Genomic DNA, 25,020 nt, shown 5'->3' on the forward strand with positions numbered 1-25,020 from the left:
TGACGTCACTGTCTACCGCTTACAAGTCATTCGCTCATAAGCATCGGGAATTCTTTGTTTGATCATTAAGTGTGTAAAATTTTTTTGAAAATATTATTAAATTACTCTGAACGTATTAATAATCCTATCACTACACACGATAAGATTAATCTTGAAGGGTAAACTCTCTTCTTTAATCCGAAATGAATAACTGCTCTTATTCTATAAATCTTATTTAGGATTAAATGTCTATTTTTATATACAACATACAACGTGTTCATCCTATTATAACGTAAAACCAAAATATATATATATATATATATATATATATAGTCTCGCTTTCTCGTTAGCAAGTACTTCGCAAATTAGTTTTACCTTATCTCTTTAAGCGGATGACACAAATACGAAAAACGTACAGGGGCGTTCCGGAGGAAGGTTTCAAGACTTTGCTCTTAATTAATAATGTATTAATTTGATTTTTTAATATTTGTGATAGAGTCTGCCATTTTTTTCAACGATATAATTACACATGAAGCTTATGTATACGTTAGAGATTCAACATTTCCTTTCGAGAAATCCTCCCGCCTTTCCGTTATCTCACGTGTCCATAATTTATACGCATTACGTTCGACGACGTTTGGAATAAAAACCATGGCTTAAAGCGAACAGCCCCCATATTTCAACCTCAACAGCGTAGGACGTCGTGACCTTTTTTTGTAACGTATGCCTCTTACGTTAGCTGCGCTAACGTGCTACTAGACTTTCGCCGAGCGTTCTCGATTTTTCACACGATATAAACCCTCGACGTCGATCACGTTCCCCCCCCCCTTCCCTCCCTTCTACCCCCCGGGACGTTGATAAAATATGTAATCAACGTCTTTTCCACGTAACTATATATCACCACAATTTACACGCAATGTAAATTGAGCTCGCTTCTATTTCTTTGCAGAAATTAGCAAACGTTCAACACGGGATTAGGGGAAAGGTCCGCGATAATAATGCGGTACAACGCCGTCTCATTAACGTTCGGATCATGCTCGGGAAGCAAATGTGATGAAACGCATCGCGGAATGAAAAGCGATTTCTCCCGCAAAAGGCCACTATTTAAATCCGTTACGTCACACATCGAAACGCGATCATCGATCGACAAAGCGATCAATTATCGATAAAGCATATATACAGCGTAGTCCTGTAACTAATTAACAATAGCTTTCAGGCAATTTGAAATGCGCGTAACACACATCAATTCGTCCATTAAAAAACGATGAATTACACAGGACGTTCGGCTGATGCGACAATTCGTATCACGCATCGCAGTGATATAAGTCAGTATTATATCAAACATGACTGTACATTATAATATTTTGATGTCATATAAAGTTTATTTTTTGCAATATATAAAAATAATTTGAAAGCATTTACAATAAAGTAATTCTAGATATTAAATATTTTTATAAGTTTTAGATTTTTTTGAAAGAAAAACTATGTTTTTTCGTAAATAATTAATTTTTTCGTTATATATATTAATATATAATTCAAGTGAACATTTTACTCCATATATAACTTTTTATCACATGTTATGCATAAAGTTTTGTATTTGCATTAATTGTAATTTTTATAATAAGAATATAAAATTTTATATAAAAAAAAATATATATATTAAATATATTAAATATATATATATATATATTTTTTTATATATATATTATATATAATATATAAATATAAATATAAAAATATATAATTAAAATATATATATATTTTTTTATATAAAATTTTACATTCTTATTATAAAAATTACAATTAATGCAAATACAAAATACTTTACGCATAACATGTGATAAAAAGTTATATATGGAGTAAAATGTTCACTTGAATGAAGAGGGATTATGTATATTAAATGGAAAGGATTAAGCACGTGGCAATCCTTCGTTTCGCTTTAAAATTACACTACATCGGATTACGAAAAATATCATAGCGCAGTTTACAAAATTGAAAACTACATTACACGATGTAAAAAGTTACAAATGGCTTTGCGTTTTAAAAACTTATCTTTTAAATCGTAAAGACACTGAAATACGGAAACCATTCATAATCGATATCAAAAACTTCGTATATTAAAGAAGTGCATTAAAGAATCTTTCATCAAAAGGAAAGCGTGTTCTCGAGAACTTATTACATATGTACATTTCATAGTTCTTTCATAATTCTTAGTTTGAGCATAAATTGATAAAGCGCCTTATAAACGTTTCTAGTTTCATGCAATGGAAATAGTATGTTCGTTGCATTTTAAACATCTTCCTGTAACTCATCCAGATAAACTTTTATTACACGCTACTTACTTTTTATTTTCAGTTAAAATATCTTTATAAGATAGAAAAGAAGTTTCTTTCTTGTTCGAATTAATGAAAAGAATGGGTAAAAATATAGTTTCCAGTACATTAAGCATATACAAAGTTTTCAAGCTCTATAATAATTCTTTAATGATTTAAAAAAAAAATAAATGCATTTTATCATTTATAAGTTACTCATAATTCAAGAGTAATAAAGAAAAAAATAATAAATAGTTAAATTATTTAATTTAACATTGATATTTAAGATAACATAAAATTAAGTTTTCATTAAAAAATTTGCATTGAAATTTTAATATTATAAATGTTTTTAATAACAAACAAATATGATTTTACTAAAATAATTAATAAGTTAAAATATTATGATTGAAAACATTATCTTGTTTGTAAATACATTTATTTGCTGAGAAATTTATTTGAAAAGAAATTCATTAAGTAAAAAGCTATAAAACGCTAATGTCGTAATTTTCTTACAGCACGTTATTACTGCGTTAAGTAAATTTTAGTTGTGCAAATTTGTTACTTACAAGTTTGCGGGCACGGACTGCTGGATCGACTGCTTTAGGAGGACCATTGAAATTTGGATCCAGCTCCGAGAAGTACTGGCCCGCAAGTCCCATGTATACCATGTTTCCCTTCTTTGCGGTATTAGAGATTGATTTTTCTTTAGCAGTCTCTCACCTATGTGTTAATAAGCCGTTTGAAGTCCTGTGACTTCGCCAAAGAGCATTCACTCAAAGTTCCATCATTACAACTAATTTATGCAGAATGGGATCGGAGTTATCATCCCAAGAGCATACCTAAAGTATAATATTTAACGAGCGGTCCTTTGATGCAACTCTTATATAATTTCAAGATTTAAATACGTAAGGAAAGATGTCACAAGGTAAACGAGATGGCTGGAGGTTTATTTCTTTTTAGTTTAGCAATTTTTCAGTTGATTTGAGAAAACTTTTCCAGATATTCTATTTCTCTTAATGGCATTCGCGTCTGGCTGTCACCCCAAGCACATCAAATTACCTACAATCTCCCTTGGTACGCCTTCGTCACCCTTCTAACTTTCGAAAATATACAAAATAATTCATAAATACATAAATAATTCTACTCTCGAAATAATGTAATAGCATAAAACATAGTTTATAATATTTCTTAATACAAGATAGCATTTCGCATATATAAAAAGCAAATTATTTTCTCGTACATTTAAAAAGTTAAAAAAGATGGATGACAATTCTTAGCCATTGTCTGCACAGAGTCAAGAAAACTAGCAATATCACAATATGGACAGATATTATATTGTTACGAAAGTACGCTTTCCGTTGTTAGAAAAAGTAATACGGTTACTTGGCAGATCGACAAAAGTTTCATGCCCATTCGTTACAACGATGTTGTAACTCTCGAAAATTTAGTGTATTTCGAAACTTTTAAATCCTATATTCCATACATATCAATGCTAATATTTTCAACAACTTCGAGAACTGCAAGAAACAAAAAGAAAATAATACACAACACGCAAAAAAAGGCCGTATTTGTTCCTTGAGTTTTGGAAGATGAGAGTGGCGAGAGCATCCAAGAGCATCTCTTAAAGTTAAGTGAGATCGTTAAAATTAATCTTCGCGGTGGTTACATCGTTGGTGAGTATTAAGCTTCGAAATAGTTGCTGCTTTGCAAAAGTATCAAAAGTACTTTAATTTATAAGAAACTAATTTCATAGTTTCTCTCTTTTATTATTTCACTTTATTCTTGTTTAATAGAAATTTAACATTTACTTTTCCATAATAACGGTCACGGTTTGTATAAATCAGTAAATGAGGATAATTTTAACCCGTTAATATATTTCCTATCATCAATTATGATTAGAAATGCAAATCACGAATTAAAACTTATTTCTCAGTAATATGAGACCAACTAGGTAATGCAAAGACTTGGTGACGTTCGGAAGAAGGCTGTAATTCTGAATGTGAAAGCAATTCGTTGTTCCTAATAAGCTGTCAGGATGCGTATAATATATATATATAATAATAATCACCGAAACGAAAATAAATCACCGGCAAAAATAGATAAGGTGCAGCGTAAGCGAGATTTTCCTCCCGTAAATCATTCCAGCGTAATTCCTGGCATTCCACCACGAATAAGGATAAGTTAAGATTCAATTCTAATTAAAGTTCCACCGTGAAGATTACAGTCGTTGGATTATCTCTCGATTTAATGATTGCTCGTAGATGCAGCATTTACTTAAAACCATGATATTTCTGTCTTTGAAATAAGTGACATAATAAAATTTATAAAATAAGAATATAATTAAACAAGTAAGTAGTTAATTAGTAGTAGTGTAATTAATATAAACAATATAGATATCATAAATTATTAAATTTAATTTAAATTAAAATTTTTCATGTATTACACTAAACTTTAATTAGTTAATTTTAATAAATTAATATTTAATAAACTAATGTTTTTATAAAAATAGAGATTAACATTATATTTTATCTGTAAATCAAAATTTGATAGAAATTATCGTTTGTCATATGTTTATATTTCATTAATAAGAATTAATTAAAACCATTATTTAATTATGTAAATATATAAAAACATAATATATAAAAGTATTTTTAATCAAGTTTCAATTATGTATAATAATGTTAATAATAGATTTATTAAATTTTAAAAACAATTATTTTTTGTGAATTAAATATAATTTTGTATTTTGGTTGATTTAAAATAATGTATAAAGAAAAATAAATATACATATATCGTTATTAAAGTTTATGTATAAAATATCTCACAAGACGCCCAAGCAATAATAAATAACGATTTTCTCAATGTATATCCAATCCCATAGCTGTACTTTCAAATTACTACTGGGATTTTGTAGATAAAAATTATGTGAGAGAAATGGTTTTTAAAAGATACCTTTATATTGAGAATAAATAAATACGTTACACTTCGCATTTTATAAAATTCCAGTGCCGAATCGTATTTGAAAAATGCCACAATTTTTCATTATTTTTTAGTACGACTTGATAAATATATTTATATCTTATATATACATGCTACATTAAACTACACTATATATGGGGTTACAAAGTTATTGGAAAATAAAGGTTACGCAGTATGTTCTTTGAGAAATAACGTACGCATATAGAGTTATTGGAGAACAAAGGTTACGTACATTCTTTGAAGATTGACGTATAACAGATTCAACACAATTCATTCATAGATTTTGAAGAAATGTTGGTGCTTGATGCTTTGAACAGTAAAAAATATTCCCTGAAAAGGTACGATATTGCTGGCTATGTATCAGTTTTTTTATTAAAATTTTATCGACTAAAAGCTACTGATGATTCCAATTAAAAAAATGTGCGTACTTATATACTTTTTATGATTTTAATAAGAGAAAAAAATATCAAGAGATTTTCGACGCGATTTATTAGAATACAGAAGTTTTATTAGCGGTGAACTTCCAGCGCTTTATTCTCCGAGCGTCTCCATTTTCCCGGATGAAAAAGGAGCGCAAAAATATGCATCTGAGAGCAATCATTCGCTCGGACGCGCTTGGCAATTTGCTAAATTTTCCTGCAATCGGCCTTTCTACCGCAGTTCCTGGCATTCCGCCAAGAAAAAAAAGAACGGGGCAAGCCAATTAAGGTGCGCGCCATCGACAAGAATTTGGTCCGTTTCGCGCCAAATTCGTTTGCTTTCTGGAGAAAAAGCGTGAGCTCCCAAATCGAGACGATATAGCCGCGAAAGCGGCGCACGATTCAACGACGTAATTAACCTGCCCCGCTCCACTTCCGGTGGGGCGTTCGCCGGGTGGAGACAAGTCGCGCGCGCGTTGCGCCAGCGTGTATCATCAATCGCTCCGTGCCACACGATCAGATAATAGCCGCCATACAATCGTAAATACGCACACTCGTTCACTCGTACGCATACACACGCGCGCGCGCGCGCACACACACACACACGCAAGCACGCACGCTTGTACACGCGGATTCAAATCGCGATGACGCGCACACACGTTATGTGCGCGCGCCGTCGAACAACGGAGGCGGAAAAACGTCACGGCGGCGACCTGTATCTCCGCCGTAGTATCGCACCGAGCAGAGAAGAACACGAGGACTCTGGAAACAAGAACGTGTGGACCGCAAGCGGCAGGCACTTATCGCGCACCGATAGCGCCCGTCGCACCCCCTGCTACTGCGATGGGTGCGACGGGTGAGAAAATGCCGGGGGGTTAAACGCGCCGCCGCTGCTGCCACCTTAAAGACAACAAAACACCCCTCGTTCTCCACCTGCCCCTCTCCCTCCCCCGCCCATCTTCTCTGCTCCTGCGTCTCCGCCGTTGTCGCTACCCCCGTTGCTCGATCGTATCGTATCGTACGCTATCTACCTCCCGTTTCGGTCTCACCCAATTTCCCTCCCTCCTTTCCGCACCCGCTCGCAACCCCCGGCGTGCTTCCGTCCTCGTCCGCTTCCCGATGCCGTCTCCGTTCGCCGCGCACTCCGCTCGTCGAATGCCGCGGGTGAATCGCGAGCAACACGACGGTGAGTTCGGCGCTCTCCGGAAACACTCGTCCACATTCGGAGGCCACCACCGGGACCAGCTGTTGCCCCCTCCCTCTCTCCATCCCTCGTGCGTTACCCCGTAACCTCATGCCACAAAACCCGAGGACTTCATCCCCCGCATTCTCTCATTCGTCCTGCACCACTCGCGCGCGCGCGCGCGCGCACGCTACCGAAAAGCCAATTATGCGATTGCCACCTTTGCGTATGTGCATCCGTATGCTAACGTGGTCCGTGTCAGAACATACTGCACGTGGGGACAGGGTAAATTTGCAAGCGGAACGGGGAATCCAAAATTCAAAACGACGGTACTGTCTGGGAACACATAGGGTATAATAGGATTAGTGTAGTTTCAAGTTTGTGTGTACTCCCTCTTCTCTTTACAAATTTAGAAACAAAACGGAATATATGAATTTGAAAAAAAAAAAAAAAACGAAAATTCTCAATTTTCGAGATATTGAAACGCGTACACAATGCGACGGAATTGCGAAGAATTCACAAGCGTTTCTCTCTCATTTTCGATCGATGTAAAAGCTTGAACTATATTCTTCTTTAATGAAAATTTTATTCATCTTTTGTCATTCTTTCTGCCAATCCATAGATATTCAAATTATTAGAAATTTATAAATCTATGAAATATAAAAATTTTAATTCAAAATCGTAATTATTTTCTATATATATATATATATCCAAATTATTGAAAATTTGTAAATCTATAGATTTTATAAAGATTTTAATTGAAAATTAAATCGTGATATTTAATATTAAATATCAAGATTTATTTTAATTACATTCCCTGAACGAGGGAATATAATTTTTTCCAACTTTTTAAAGAATTATAGCTCATCATAAATCTGCAACAATTTTGATGTAAATGTAATTCGCGAATGTGAAGTCTCGTGTGACATATCGCGATATCCAAAGTACAATTTGAAATGTTCAAATGTTCAACACCAACATCAGTAGCGGTACGCTATGTGACGAGTGACGAGTAATAAACGATGTAATAAACTACCGTCGAACATGTTAGCGGAGAATAGCGTGACCAAAAATCGCGATAAAACTTTGGTGCTACTTCACCGTTGTACATGGTGAACAGCATGTAACGCATGCAATTGCACAGAATCTATCCAGACAAGAAAGATGGCCTATCAAAAATTCGTTTCATTTCCTGCAATTTATTCGTTTTATTTCCTGCACTTTGTTCGAATTAGATAAACGATATTGCTAAAATGTAATTAAAGTAGATATCAGTTTCTCACGTCGGTTAATATTTAACAATACACTGTTGGAAAAAATGTGTTGAATTTAACATAAAATGATAAAATAATATGTCGAGACGCGTCAAGATTCGAGACTGTGCCGAAATCACACAAAGAATAATGATAAGTCATCCCCATTCCTGTTATAGAGTAAAACATTTTTTTTATATAAATTTTAATATATTGAATAAATACGTACAAATTGTGTTATTTTAACACATTTCTTAAATCATTTTAATAATTTTACATTTTATATTTATTAAGGTCAGTTAACATAATAGAGATGTGTTAAATTTATATATAAATATGTAGATATTATGTATTATTTAATACAAAAAATTTTAACAAGGACCGATTTTACAAATACAAACATAAATACAAACTATTTTTTACTGTGTAATATACACTATTCCATCATTATCTTTTAATTATTTCAGAAACAATAACAAACCTTTTTATCTATAAACCTACAATAAAATTGTCTTATTTATTAATTGTAATACCTAATAATTATATGCATCAAATAATTGTTATATGAAATTATTTATATTCCAAGGAAGCTATCAAACTATTATGTTTAATAATGTACATAAAAAAATTAATCTTAAATCAAGACAAATATTCCTATATATAAACAAAAATAATATAATCTTCTTAAAATTTTAATCTTGATTTGATTGAATTTGTATTGTTGCAAGTATTACTTTTGCTCAACTAAATTTTTTTTAAGAAATTATAATATTTCTGCTTGTATATGAGAATATCTTGATTTAAGACTAATTTTTCTGTGCGGAAATAAAAGATGTTCTAAATGCCATCCAAAAGACACTTAAAAAAAAACGATCCTAAAAAATATAATAGCGTATATTTCTAATCACAACAAATTTACTTTTTATAAAACAGTGAAAAAGTCGCCAAGTGTACGTGCAGTGTGTATGTGTAAAAGATTATTATGAAGGATATAAAAGTGTTACTTTTTAATGGAAAACAAGTTTTTATCAATCCGTCAATTACTGACACAAATTATATCTTCTTAAAAATAAAAATAAAATTCAAGATTCATATTTTCGCACCAGAGAACTTTTTATTTTATTCAAGTTTATATTCACAAAATTATGCAATTTTTATGTCTAGCGTTCGAATAGTATATAATACTCAATTCTAATATTTGTATAAAAGATTTGATATCAACGAAGTGACACCAAGTTATAATTACATTATTTCGGAAATTTAATATACAATTGCTCTTAAAATATAAAACCCGTGATAAATATCAATTAAAAGCTTTTTATCAATTACTAGCGCCAGTTATATCTTCTTAAAAAAATAAAACTCAAGTACATATCTTTACATTCAAGAGTATTTCTATTTCAATCCAAATGTTACAAAATTACATCATCTTACTGATGGCTTGGTTCAATGATAATATATATAATATATACTACTCACTTCTAATAACATGTATCATTTGTATAAAAGATTTGATATCAAAAAAGTGGCGCCAAGTTATAGTTACATTATCTGAAAAGTTCAATCTTTTTAAAAAAATAAGAATAAAATTTGACACATATCTTTCCAAGAATTTTTCTGTTTTAATTCAAAATTTGTCAGTCTAATTCAGAATTTTTCTGTTTATATTACAAAATTACGTAATCTTATGTATAATGTTCAAATAATATGTAATATAATACTCAATTCTAATAATACGTATCATTTGTATAAAAGATTTGATATCAAAAAAATGGCGCCAAGTTATAGTTACATCAGCTTGAAGGTTCAGTATACAAATACTGTTTTTAAAAAAAGAAAACCCATGTGATATATATCTTTATATTCCCATTAAAGCCTTTTAAAAGTCAAATGACAATAGTTCTAATTTCCTTTTTAAAATAATATTAATAAAATTAATAATCATAATAATATTCAAATAATAATATTAAAATTAATAATCAAAATAATATTAATAATATTAATAATCATAAAATTGCATTACCTGACTTAATTGAAATAATATGTATCTAATCTAAGTATTTTATTACCTAAATAATTTCATGTATACCATTTGTATAACAGATTTGATATCAATCAATAATTAACGTCAAGTTATGTAAATTATTATACAATTCTTAAAAACTGAAATCCAAATGATAGAATTTCAAAGTTTTAAAAAATAAGACCTAATAATTATATATTATAAAGGATTTGATGCTTCATATAATAATGTCTCATTAAACATATATTTTTCTGATAAGTACTAAAATTCCAAAATAATTTCAATATTGCACAATATATGCCATTCTGCCACGCATTCTGCTATATATTTTAAATAAAGTGATATTTTTAAATACAAAGCAACCTTAAAATCAAACAGACATACAAAAACTTGGCGCGCCGGTGTTGCGAATTTTAGTAAAACATATTACACATAATATGCATAATGTTATGTGTTATACGTTTTATTTTGTTATATTTGTACCTGCATTTGCAATGTTATAAATGCGATAATAAACATGAATAATGTCATTCGTCTCACTTGGAGTCATACAGCTTGCTACATCGGTAAATTGATCACATGGCATCGTATTTCAGTAATAACCATGGGAAACTCGCAGTGTGATACGGTGAAACTGATGAATTTTTACGACGCAATAAACATCGACTCGATTAAATTGATCTCCTGCTCGATTTCAGTCGTCGGATAAAGTAACGAGTAGAGCAAGCTAACGCGAAAAAACGAGATGTAGACGAGCGTAGTTGAGATTTCCTTTCCGTGAAACAGGAAAGTCGGACGATTTAAACATGCAGATTAAATTTTCCTAATGACTACTCAGACACGGCTTCGCTCACGAACGCTAAAATTACGAATGAAAATTGCAAACCACAATTACGTCGCTCAGTCAAATCAAACACTCTCGCCACATAAATTCTTAACCAATATCGATGATAAAATAAACGGACAATCAATCAAAATTGGAACGTATTTACGTATGACATATGGAGAATGATTGATGGCACTGATTTCGTACAATGGTGTAAATGTACGTTACTCTGTTCAGTAAAATTACGATACCATCAATAATTCAATGTGTGTCGGTGATTTCGTGAGCAAATTACTGACACAGAGTGCCTCACATCCATGTAGTGTAATAAGTTGAAAATAGATTTATTGATGGACTTGTAATCGATCCTTTCTGGATGAAAATGGCGAGGAGGATCATTCAAAGAATCAAAGAAATTAATTTGCAAATTTCTTTTTAGAAAAATATATATATAAGCGCAAATTTATATGAATTACTTTACATAAACTTCTTTGAATCTTTTTCAGTACCTTAAGAGAATAAAAAATGTTATTTTATATTTTTTAACATTTTAATTACTAATCTTAAACATCTGATTTATTTATAAAAATATACTTCAATGAATATTGTTTATTAAAAAAATGGAATTCTTGATTTTTAGCTTTAAATCACTGATGTGTAATTTTTTTCGAGCTCACTGCAACAAAATTAAACCATTTTTCTGGTCAAAATTTGGAATATCCTGTTATTTCCTAATCAATGACTCAACAGAATATTCTATTATTTCCTGATCAATGACTAGACTGAAAGTTAGTGATCAGTTTAGGAATAGTAAACTTCGATATTCTGGCTATTATTTTCTGACTAGGTACAGCATCTAGTCAAAGAATTGTAATTAATTTCTCATTAGTAAAACTTGAAATATCATGATAATTATTAACAATTATTTATAATTATTAATAATTATTTTAAAAAAAACAAATAAACATGATTATGATAACATGATTATGATAACATCATTCTGTTCGATATTTTCGTTTTATATTAAATCGTTTTTCTCATAAAATAAAAAATCTCATTGAAAACGATATACAGAAGCAATATTAAATTTAATACAATGCGAAGTAGAGCAAACAATTTTCACAAGTTAATTCAATATGCATACATAATTGACGATTCGCTTTCTGGTTAAATGTTCAAAAGCTACAAGTCCAGAAGAGCTTTTTGATATTAAAACTTTTATTTGACCTTAACATAAAAACCTTACCTTTTTTAATTAAATATATACTTATTAAATACATATATATTTATTTTTATTAACAATTACAATTAAATAAAATTAATTAATAATAAACAAACACAATTAATACAAGTAATTAAAATAAATTGATAGTAATTAATTAATAATTTTAAAAATTAAAAAAAAAGTCTTTTAATCAATGTAATTCTTTTCTATTCGGCGTTTTATATTTTGCATTAAATTTTTATTTATATTGAATTTATTTGAAAAAAACACACAGAATATATTCATTTAATGTAATGCTTTTTAAAATATATGTATAAAAAATCAATCAGTCACAAGCTTAAAATAAAGAATATATTTCTCTCTTTTGTATGTTATAAATACGATATGATTGATCTTTCTGTATATATGCTTATGCGGTCATACAAAGCCGCAATCTGAAATGTAACATAAGCATATCCCGCCATCTTGTAACATAGAAAGGAAGTGGTCTCTCTTGATGCATTTACGCTAGTAGAAATAGTTATCGGCAGAGTTCCGGTTTCTTGTATTGATATTATACAATCAAAAAGATTATTTTTATATCCATAAAATTTATTGCAATAAAACTTGATTCTGTAAACGGCAATCGCATGCACAGTCGACAATGCAATATGGTGCAATAATCGACTGATAATTCATTTTACTAACCAAATTATCGACCTACGATGTGTAATCACATTAGATTAACAGATACTCGTAATTTTCCAATGCATACAGAGAACAATTGAGCATTTGTAATTTTCAGAAAATGAATTCTGTTTAATAGCACGCATTATGAGATTTACGATAAATTCCTTCTAAAATGCAAATACGCATCACTTGATTTATGCATCACATTATGTCGGCACATTTTTCATTATTTAATTCACCATGCTGTAAGTGCAATAAATCAAATCTCTCGTGTATTTTTATCCATTTTATTTACCAACATTTCCAAAAGAATGCGCGTAACGAGTAATTTTTTATTTTCTATTTTTTTTACTTATGATTACCATTTTCACGTGTATCTTTTTAATATCTTCTTTGACATAACATATTTTTTCAAGAATTATATTTTTATATATTTTTTTCTAAAATTAAAAAAATATACTCATAAATAGTATATTTTTAACATATCTGTAAACATATCTGTATCTAAATTTGTTTCGTTTTCTCAATGTGAATATAAAGCTCTTCAAGAATATTACAGAGTCGTTAAAAAATAGATATATATTTTATTTAAAATCAACACATATATTTTAATTACTTTTCTAATTTATATTCTAATTTTATTTATTATAATTATATATATTATGATTATTTATTATAATTATTTATTAAAATGTGTATATTATTAAATATATATTTATTTAACAGATCTTATTATTTTATTTAAAAAATATATATTATAAACTATTAATTATATATAGTATATATATATATATATATATATATATATATATATATATATACTAAAAAATAAAAAAGGGTTATATATTCCATTATTCGGTATGAACAATCTCAGCACTATTTTATGCAAATCCTTTTGCCTCTCGAGTAGGATTAGCGTGGTGATTTAACAAACGCTGGCGTTTCGAGAAATTTAACATGCTTTGCTTTCTCCCAAGTAAATCTTCTCGTAGTTTCCAATTTTCCTATTTTAAATTTATTTCCATAAACAAATGTTAATTGACAAAAGTGGGAATATATGTACGAAAACATTACACGATTTTTTTCATATATGATACGATCAATTCTCATTCCGAAATTTAGGGAGGAAGAAATATGCGGACATGTTGGAATTAAAAGTTCCTGGAACTTTCAATTTGAATTTTCTGCCTTGCCATTTCAGTAAAATTATTGCAATTATTACGCGCCGTTGCCGCAACCATGAAATTTTCTTAATTGCCCGTGGAACTAACTTTCTTCTTAAAATAAAGCGTTTTAATAAATTGTAGCAAAAAATTAGCGTCATTATTTTTCCCCGTCAATCTGAGTTATAATAGCATTCATATAATTGCATCACGCTCGCGACACTTTGTCGTCTTCACAATCTATGAAATGAGAAAGATGTATATTATATTGTATAATATAATGCAGTTTAACTTACGAGTTCCTTTTTTTCACATTGCTATTATCGCTGGTTCTTTTACCGCTTCCGCTATTATCAGGCCATTAAGGTTGTAATTAAATTGCTGTTAATTAAATTGTACTCGTTTTAAGGATCCTTATTGCTGTACGAGATTTTAAGCAGTACGGAGTCGTTCGAGAAGTAACGCTCTATTAAGATCGTCTGTCTCTCTGAACCGACGACATTTATCCCCTTTATCGCGCGGGCGAGGATTGACATGTCATTAAAAAGTTGAATAGTTTATGCATCGGGTACTGATCGATAGATCTGCTAATTCTGGACCGCACCGTCTCTCTTCGGATGCAATACGGCGTCAGATGCGCGCAACGCTCGCATTTCCGGCGGGCTCATCCCGCATATTTATCACTTCCGAGGATTCGCGGGCGAAACGATAAAAGCGTTTCCTCCTTCATTCCGGAACAAAAGTCGCGCATCGCTCCGCGCTTCCCGTGGCCGCTAATAATTAGCTGATACTAACGAAACTAACGTGCCAACGCAGCAGAAGCACGAAGTTATTTAACGTCCCGATAAATGTGTACCGCGCATTATAACGGGACGTTGCCAACTGTAAACGGATCATATAATGGCGCAGCTTTCATTGCTGCTGCTGGTGTCGAGTGGATTAATTACATCGGGCGGAACCATCCGCCGAAAATCGCGCGCGCATTATGGCGCAGCTGGTGTCATTTAAAGCGGATGTGCAGTTAAGGGAAACGACAGGTATTGTCCTGCGCATTGTCCTCCATTCCCCGAAATCCCGAGATGTATGCATATGTATGTGTCGGGGCGATTGTAATGGATAATACTACGAGAAATTCGATATCGCTGATCAAACGAATCCCGCGTTTCCCCGTGGCCTGAAAGCTTCGCGGGATTCACGACGATCGTTACATGGAGCGAAGCGGCATACGTCATCGCGAAATCCAACGAAGCGATAAGACCCGCGTAAATCTCTTTTCGTATCGCGTAGGAAAAACCGGCAAAACCAATTCCTATTCTGAAACAGATATATGTTCAACGCGCCGGAAAATACTTGAGATTATTGCGAATAACTTGATTGCTTTTGTCGAGAAGAAACTTGTTGGGGAAATTAAACTTTTTGAAGCAGCTACACACACACACACACACACACACACACGCGCGCGCGCGCGCGCGCGCGCAAATACTCACATTTTACTAACTCACGTTTTACGACGAAAGGCATAATAAATTATTAGGTGCTAGTTAAAAATTATTATACTCAGAAAATTGCAATTCATTTAAAGTTTATGTATTTTAATTAAGAAATTAATATAATGAACAAAAATGTAAAAATAATGTTTATTGTTTTAATAACCTCTTTTAATCTCTTAGAATAAAGGTTTTTTTTTGTTTAGTAAATCTAACATATACGAGTACATGCGAAAAGTGATTATTATCTTCTTATTATCTTCTTATTTTTGCGCGATTTCATCGATAACGAGTTTAAAAGTTCGCCGATAAATTAACACAGTTCCCCGTTTTCACATTATTAGAGAAAAAAATAAGATAAATGTAATCATCTTTTATAAGCAAGAATTAAAATCGCCATTTAAAACTCGGCATTAATTCTCTACAATAAAAACGGGATGTGAAAAATAATGAATCCTCTATGAAGGAAAATTGCCGAATCCTGGTGGAAGCGATATCCGCTTAAAAATTTATTGCCGTCATTTTCCGATCCGAAAAGAGTTCAATAGGAAGATGGACGGTCAGCGAAAGATGATATCGGTCGAGTAAGTACGAGTATGAGAGTACATTATTTTTAATTCAAGTACTTCCTCTCCACGTAGAATCAATATATTCGAATATATACGATCACGTTATCATTTATTCTCCGTCGCGAGTGATTTTATAATAATAACAAAAGCTAATATCTGCAAACATGATGTCCGATTTATAGCGTAACGGGGCTGAAACAAGGAAATATAAAGCTCAATCGAACGCCACATAAATCCTATCGGTTCTCTTTTAATTAGTCTGTATTTATAAGCCGCTTTCATGTCCGACGACAGTTCAAACAATAAATAACGATGACAGGGCGTTAACTGAAGCGCAGCTGTGATTGAAATTCCTTTTCCAGCGCGATGCGAAAGCGAAAGATGAAGGGGAGGGGGAGGTTACCTGTAGAAAATGGTATTCATAAGTGACGAAGCGCTCAAATAAAAAGAATCAAAATTGGGTCAAGCATTGCTCTATCATATGTCGAGAATAAATGTACACAGTTCCGTGAAAGCGACCAATTGGTAGCGTTGAGCTTTTAATGAAGGGAGCTTAAGCTTCACGAAAAATCTTCTTCTACTTTGTGCTCACGTAATTTCAGAGTGTTCGTGCAGCAATCGAAATGTTTTCGTTACTCGATAAAGGAGAACCGGCACCCGAATGTAGAGAAAGAGACGAGAGTTCCCTTTGAGGCGTGTGAACCAACAGAAAATCCTTCGTGTGCATTAGTATCTCGTTTGATCCTATTTTCGGTTCACGTCCGTTGAATAGAATTACCTGCGCGTTGAATATCCAGTTTCACGATTGTTACATTATTATTAATCGTATTATTAATACAAAATAAACTAAATCGAAAACAATAATGACCTTTGCCAATAAAAATATAAGAATTAAAAATATAAACTTAAAAGTAAAATAGAAAAAATTTATAATTGTTGTACTAAATCTCGGCAAGTGGTAGCAAATTTAATTATCTTAAAATTATATTAAAATCTAAAAAATTAAAATCAAAATTATGTAAAATATCTAGAAAGAGATATCTTGTCAAGATATTTGATAAGACATCTTAGATGTACAATACATGTTGAGAAGAAGATTTGATGTGGATCAAAGTGAATAATTAATTTTGTTTATTAATAAATAGAGAAGAAGGAAAAAGTAAAAACAGTTTATATAAAGTATATGTAATTCTATATGATAATAATTGTTGCTCAGTTATGTGTAAAGTAACATTTAAATGTAAATAAGATATCTTTTAAAATATTTCTTGACAATTGGAAAATATTGAAGGAATATTGATAAATGATAACTCATTAAAAAAATATTAAAATTTGTAACACTTGAAGAATTCGAGATTATATTCCTCTTGTTGCAAGAATCCTCATCTGAAATACTTCCATCTGAAACACTTCCTGTATTGATCGCGAAATTAATTAAAAGGCTATTCCAAAATGTTATATCAGCGTAAAGTAAACTATTTAAATAGAGCTTGTGCTATATAATATCATGTAATAAATATATTGATAGCTAACCTAATTATTATTTTATAAATATTATGTACGTATATATAACTTTTACATTATCTCATTTTGATGTAATTATAATAACAAATGTGATTCTCTCTTATATTGCAAAATTTAATATAAACCTCCAAACTCTAACATCAATATGTTTTATTGTTTAATCAAGCTTCAGAATGAATTGAACTGTATGAATAAGTATATAATCAGCTTAATTAATTGGACTACAATGAGCAAGAAACTAACATTTTTTAATAAAGATACAATATATTTTATGATCAAATAACATAGAAAATAAGAAAAATTAAGACAAAAAGAAAAATTAAGACGAAAAGAAAAAAATTATAATAAAACGAAAAGAATAAAATTATAAATTGAAATATTTGGAATTTCAAGAAACTAATATTATTATAAATTAATGTTCATTTGTAATACTTAAGGCAGGTTTTTCATCGCTAAAATCGATAAATCAGTTGTTTTCGTGTCGGCTTTAACAGAAAATCTATTGACCATCTAATTTAACGAAAATATTGTCGGTTTTTCGCGCGCTTCTCGCTCATAGGTTTTCGGTTTATCCACCATGATCCTTTCCTCTTCTTAATAATGATTTGCCAAGTGTCGTGAACTCGTGACATCAATTGTTGAGCACAAGAAGGTATAAGCTATCAGATCTGTAAGAAGAAATCACGTCGCTGATGCCGATCTAGATTACACTTGACGTAGTCGAAGAGCCTGTTCTTATCAGGAAATATGAGAAAAAGTCATCTAGCAATAACACTCGTGATCCCTACTTAGAGAAAAGGTTTGATTTAAATCTTCAAACGGCGAGTTTTTTTTCAGATGATAATCTGTTTGACGGAATTTTCTCATGAGAAATTTACAATTTTTTCCACTATTAAATATAAATGTATTAAAATTATTGGTCTTTTTCAAATTGAATTTTTTACTCAATATTTTTCTCGTAAATAAATTTAATACTTTTAATACTTTTAAGATTAAACCTCTTATCTAAATTACTATTTATTTTATTCAGCACAGTTTTATCGTTATTCTGAATATTGATTAATTAATTAAAATGGTTTCTCGACATGCTCGATGGTCCTTCGTCTTTGTATTACGTAATGGCTACTTTATATTTCTCTTAAAGTTAGGCGAATTTATTTATTCTACATCATTTGTAGTCCGTCGTTTAATCCACCGCACTGTTCAGCTTATATATAGATAATATGTAATGGGGGTACGGCTGAACGGCCTTGATGTAAAAAAGAGGAAGAAAGAAACGTCCGAAAAGAATAATTTATGTAGTGCCCACTGGTAAATTCTACATCCCGCCGACAAGTTGAATAACGTCATTTCCTAACGAGAAACATCGAAAAGGACGGACATCGATAAACCGCACAGCCGGACACTAAAGGCGAAAACCGTCTCTACATCGTCAGCGGCCGTCAACGCGCGATAAACACGAAAACAATTATTCGCGATGGCGGTACCAAGTCCGCTATCATCATCGGCCTGGCACTTTCGCGACCGGCAATGTAATCTCGGCGTGTTTCTCTTATCATATCACGCAGCCTTCGCCGCAAGTTAGGCCCTCGCGACTCGTCTGACGGGCTTCTACATAATGCACCAGGTCGCGAAGTTTTCGTATAAACCCTGGCTTATACAGCGGAATGAAGGTCTGTGCGTGAAGGTCCGACTATAAACGAGACATTTCGTACGATGAGGGATGAAGAATAGCGTTCGCGTGATACCCCGAGTACAGAGATTGTAGCTTTTTGGGGACACGCGTGACACGATTTTTTTGGCGAAAGAGAGAGGGTGAGAACCGCTTGGTAAAATTATCACTCTCTTCATTCCAGCGAGACAAAGATAATAAAGATGATGAATCATGAGATTGCTGAGAAGATAACAAACTTTTAAAGAGTTGCGAAATTATGCAAAAAGTAATGTGTTTGACTTTCACCCTCTAGTTAGGTCTTCCGAAATTGAATCGCTTTCGGAATAAGCCGACTCGCAAAAATCTACGGCGTTGATTTTTGTGTCAATAGAAATGTTGCGTAAAAAAAGCGCTAATTTGTCATCCAGAGATATGTAAACGATCAATCAATGAGGTTATCATAAAAACTGACTTTGCAAAAAGTCAACATGTCGCAGCGGTCTCCGTGTTATTTCTACTGATTTGTTTTACAAATTAGAATCAATATTCAATATTTTTGCAAACTGTAGCACCTCGCTTGTTTACTTCCACCGACCCACGAGATTATGTAACTACGCTGTAACATGCTACACACATTGAGGAAAACGCAATTTCAGCGAGTCAAGTCTTTCTCAAGAAATACGAACCAATACTATTTATTTCTATAATATGAAAATTCAAAAATTTATTGTCAATACAATCTTTAGCTTGTTAAAGAACTATTTTTCGATGAATGTTTAATATTTTTTTTAGCTAAACAATTGATGCTTATCCAATATTTGCGAAAAATTTTTGATAAATGTTTTAATCTGTGATATTTTTAATCAATTTTTAAAATAGAATTTAATATTTTTAACAAAATCAATAAGTACAGTATTTATTTTGAATCATTAAACAATTTTTTATAAAATATTAGTTTAAAATAAGAACTTTGCAAAACATTATTCTTGTCATTACTGCGATATTTGTAAAAAATGCAATCCACAAATTACATACAAAAAGAAGTTTTCTATCTTTGAAGATTGTTCTTCAAATAACAAGAGTTTCGATCCATTAACTGAATTGTCGCGAGTGTTGATGATTAACGGGCAGCTCCGAAAAGGAAAATCGACGAGAACATCGATGTTCAAAGGACCCAATAGAGATACTTTGTCGTTCGAAGGAATGCTACTATTGCTTATTTCGACATCGCGAAAGTGAAAAGCATCGACCGTCGAATCGTCGAATTAAAATACGAAGCTTAAGGGCCAAGGCTGAGGTCATAACGGGTGCGACATTCGGGCCAGATGTCGCCCGGCGTTCTTGCACTTTGAAAACTAGTAATTTGATTGCTCTTACAAGGCTCGCTTCGACCTCGTTGCAATTGCTATTTTGCGCTACAGGCTTGAAGGATGCTCCCTCGTTGCCTGTGATAATAGCGTTAACCGTTTAGTTCTCTCGCTACCGACGCGATCGTTGGCTCACGTCAATGTGAATTGCCAAGAATGAAGGTAACATTATGCGCTTGAACTCGAACATCCGATACTTTTCGTTGAGATAAATTGAATCAATAAGCGAAATATTACTGAATCTATAATAATAGTACACAGTCTACAAATTGACAATATAATAAAAAAAAAATGTAATTTCAAATAACTAAAATAAAATAAAATATTGTTGTTGTATGAGGCTTCATTTTTCCAAAAATTGACTTCGATAATTGGAAGATAAATTGGAAAATTAAATAATAACTGTTCCTTTTTATTGAATGATTTTCAACATTTCTTATATGTTACTGAATTCATCCTGATTCATCCTGATGATGATTATCAAAATATATATGAAAAACATTTATCTGAAAGAAAATTTAAATCTTCTAAAACTTTCAAACTCATTTATTTATAAAATAGTTTTGTATAACAAATATCATTTTATATCCTAAATTAATTTTTTCAAAAAAATTACTTATTGTTTCGATTGTACCATCATTTCAGAGATATGTTATACAATACTGTACAGTACTGCATCTTTCTCGATAAATTTCAATTGAAGGTTTTCAATTTGTACATTTTCAAATAATTAATATGAAATTAAAGCAATCTGTCATTGAAACTGATGCTCATTCGTTTATCATTTTAATAGCTTTGCCATTTTTCTTTATTTTAAATTGCACGCTTGATTGCAATATAAAATAAACGCATCAGGAAAATAATATTTTTATTTAAAAATATTTAAACAATATTTGAAAATACTTTTTAAATTTTTTGGAAACCCAATAACTGACGTATGCGGTAATGGCATCCGCGTAGAGTTATTTAATTTAAAAATATTAAAAACTCATATATATATATATATATATATATATTTAAATTTTAATATTTTTCATTTTATTTCAATTTACAAACGTTTTTTCAAAAACGTTATGTTACAAAACTCGTTGTAGCCGAATTTATGTCAAACGAATACAATTTATTTTAACATAAAACTGATCGATAAACGCACGTAAATTATAACGTAAATTATAATGTCTCTTTTGACCTACAATTTAAAAGGAAAATTCCCTTTCGTGTATTCCTAATCAATCGTTAATATATTTATGCTACTACATTTCACGCAATTAATGCGAGAAGTTCGTTAGTGGGCTTGTTAAAATCACCAAGCATCCCACACTGGCATCACACTGACGCTGACTGTCGCAATAGGACGATCAATAATATTTGACCCTTCCAACCAGTCAAAATCAACGTTAACTTCGAGCGTCTATAGCGATATCGAACACGTGCACTACACGATTTACATTTCACTTGCTTCAATATGAAGCGAGGAGCCTTCCTTTCTTTTTGAATATTACAGTGTATCAATCGTATCAAACCTGTGGTCTCGAATCGATTTTCAAATTCACATATTCTCCGATAATTCGATATTTATGTGGAATTTCCACGTGTCATCCCGCGCATTAATTAAAAGCGGATTACTTCAGGATTTTGCTGTAAAATAATCATAAGTTTTTGTCATTGCGGATGCGGGAGAAAAACACAAGAGTCGAAAAAAATAACGTTTTGTGTGAAAAAGTGTCAAAATTGATCAGTTAAAAGTTCAGTTAATTCTTTAAAATCATGATTTGTGTATGTAACAAAAAAATATATACAATTACGTATATAATTATGTATTATTAAATTATTAAATTAATTTTATCTTGGAACAGAACTTTTCTCTTTTTGCTTACAAAATTACGTGAATGAGAAAAATTGCATCTTAAAATTAAAAAGAATAATTTAAAACAGTTAGATAAAAAAGTTCTTGTTAAAATCCTCACAATTTGCACAGATTTTTAATAGATTATAATATAATATTCGCATCTCCTTATTTTTATTAAGAAAATTTAATTTCAAGCATTGATAAAAGAGATTCATAGACAGGAGAGGAAATGTAGATGTTCTCTAAGATGTCCATGTGTCGAATTAGTTCCATGTTTCGTATTTCGCTGTCTGTAATGTAACTATCACGACAGATTCGGACCATTGTCAATCACAAACCATATCGTCCATTCGCATCGACGCGCAATTAGTTAATCCACCGTTGAGCTTTCAATTAATATCTGCGAGGAGAGGATGTGAAATTCTCGTCCGAAATCTCGGCGGCGGTCCTGAAGGGCAAGGACGAATTGTATTCTTACCTATTAGGGAAAATCAGGTCAAGTGACGTCGCGGCACGTGGCGAAACCGCAACTATAAATCTAGTCTGCGCGGGGCGCAGCGAATATTCGATTTATGCGAATAAAAATTTTGTAAGTCGCGCGCGGTGATACCGCGACGATGAATGATTTACGATGCGCGTTCGCGACACGGGGGGGGGGGAGGGGGGGTTTCGTCGATGGGGAAAACTCCCTCGGGGAAAATGCACGAGACGCTTTACGAGTCGTCGATCGCAATCGATGTTCCAATCGCGATGGATTTCAATTCGCAATGAGACCGGGAAATGCCTGCCGTTTCCTCTTTTCTCTCTCGTTCTCTCTCTCTCTCTCTCTCTCTCTCTCTCTCTCTCTCTCTCTCTCTCTCTCTTCTCGCTTTCTCGTCGCAAATGAGATAACTCCACCGGCTCGTACCTGACGCTTTCCGACGGAGCGCAGCATCAATCATTAGAATCCGGATCGACTGGCTGACGGATTTCCCATCGGAGCGAGACGACGCGACGCGACACGACGCGACGCGACGCAAGGCGACGAGACGCGACGCGACGCCACTGACAGAGACGTCTCCTCCTTTCCTACGTGCGCCATGAAGGTGATCGGCGAATAACTTAAGGATGATTTTCCCCGACGAGACCGGCTCACAAACTCACGAACAATCTCGGCGGCGGCGGCCGAACTTACGTGGTGGAGATTGGATGGGAGCAAGTTTGCCCGCCTGTAACATAAGTGCGCATAATGCAATACGGGGAAGTTAGATTTACGATGAAACAGGATCGGGTGACAGCTTGAACGAATTTGCGGAAAGAGAGGAAATTGCCCTTATTATGTTTATATCATGCGATTAACATCAACAGAGCAGAGAGTATATTACTTAACAAAATTACCTTTTAAAAAAGATAAAAAATAACGCCAAGTTCACGCGTTCCTTTTCTTATTTATGTAAAAGAAAGAATTTTATACAAAAATTTCCATCTACAAAAATCTTTTTAATAATTTTAATTTTATATTGGTACAAAAGATGTGATGTCAAGAATGACGCCTTCTAATTTAATAAAATAAACTAAATAACTTCTAATTTAATAAAATAAAAAGAACTTTACAGTGAAATACATTTTATTTTGTAGTTCATTTTTATTCGAAAAGTCCTTTCATTATTCCTACAAGAAACATGATATCAAAAAATGGCCCAAACTTTTAATTCTATAAAGTAGAAAAAAAAATTTTGCAAAGGTGAAAAAAGATGTTATCAATCCAAAATTATACGATACATATTTCTTTAAGAATATTTATTTATATAATAATGATAAGACTGCAGAAAAAGGTCGTTTAGAATTATCTTAAGCTCCCAATTCTCCTCGTTTTGTCACATAGAATTACAATCCGGAAAGAGATTCGTTAAGCTCTGAGCTTATTTCGTCCGAATCATTGGCGCACTGCGGCCTAAGACTCTTAATTTTCATCACGTTCAAAATCGTGCTTCCTCTCAGATATCCACACATTGTTTGTTATATATATATATATATATATATATATATATATAATCAATACATACAAGATACATTTCTCTTGTCCTATATATATATATATATATATATATATATATTAAAGGGAACTGTATTTCATATAGGTTTTTGCGGTTACAATCGCGATCGACTCGCTAACGTATTTGTTAATTGGATTCAACAGCTAGAATTTCTCGCAATTATTCTACGCATAGTTTTCTTGAATCTAATAATGCTTATCCGGCAAAAGATAAGAAAATATTTTTTTCCCTCTAATTTTGGTCTGAAACTTCCAAACTATCAAAAAACGCTTTTATACTTGACTAACGGTGCAATTGTGGCGCACAATAACGATGCAATCTGTTTTATAACAGCATTTAGACTCCAAACTTTTATACTCAAGAGCCAACGCTTGAGTTAAAAGTGTTGCCATATAAATATGTAATGTCTCTTCCACAATTTGGTATCAAAACAGTACGATGAAACAGAAAACTGAAGGCGAAAAGTTTCCTTAGTTCTTACGTAGTCGGCGAGTGAACAGAAT

The 25,020-nt window shown here is 32.0% G+C and overlaps 1 protein-coding gene across 6 annotated transcripts in view; it reads right to left on the minus strand.

The window, feature by feature from the left end:
* Syt7 (Synaptotagmin 7) overlaps positions 1 to 25,020 on the minus strand; it is a 160,999-nt gene that overhangs the window by 107,891 nt on the left and 28,088 nt on the right. For 2 of the 6 annotated variants that reach the window (XM_089079512.1, XM_089079511.1), the window contains exons 1-2: positions 6,403 to 6,544; positions 2,858 to 3,130 (exon numbers count right to left, since the gene is read on the minus strand). The exons of 1 other annotated variant lie outside the window; for it this stretch is intronic. In XM_089079512.1, the coding sequence (XP_088935638.1) occupies positions 2,858 to 2,959 (102 nt within the window). In that variant the 5' untranslated portion in view covers positions 2,960 to 3,130; positions 6,403 to 6,544. Of the gene's footprint in view, positions 1 to 2,857; positions 3,131 to 6,402; positions 6,545 to 6,720; positions 6,847 to 23,388; positions 23,543 to 25,020 lie in introns of those variants that run through there. 3 more of the 6 variants (XM_089079510.1, XM_089079509.1, XM_089079513.1) reach the window with 3 other exon arrangements.

Source organism: Pogonomyrmex barbatus, unplaced genomic scaffold (genome assembly GCF_055798465.1).
Source record: "Pogonomyrmex barbatus isolate J1 unplaced genomic scaffold, ASM5579846v1 scaffold3, whole genome shotgun sequence".
Taxonomy (NCBI): Eukaryota; Metazoa; Arthropoda; class Insecta; order Hymenoptera; family Formicidae; genus Pogonomyrmex; species Pogonomyrmex barbatus.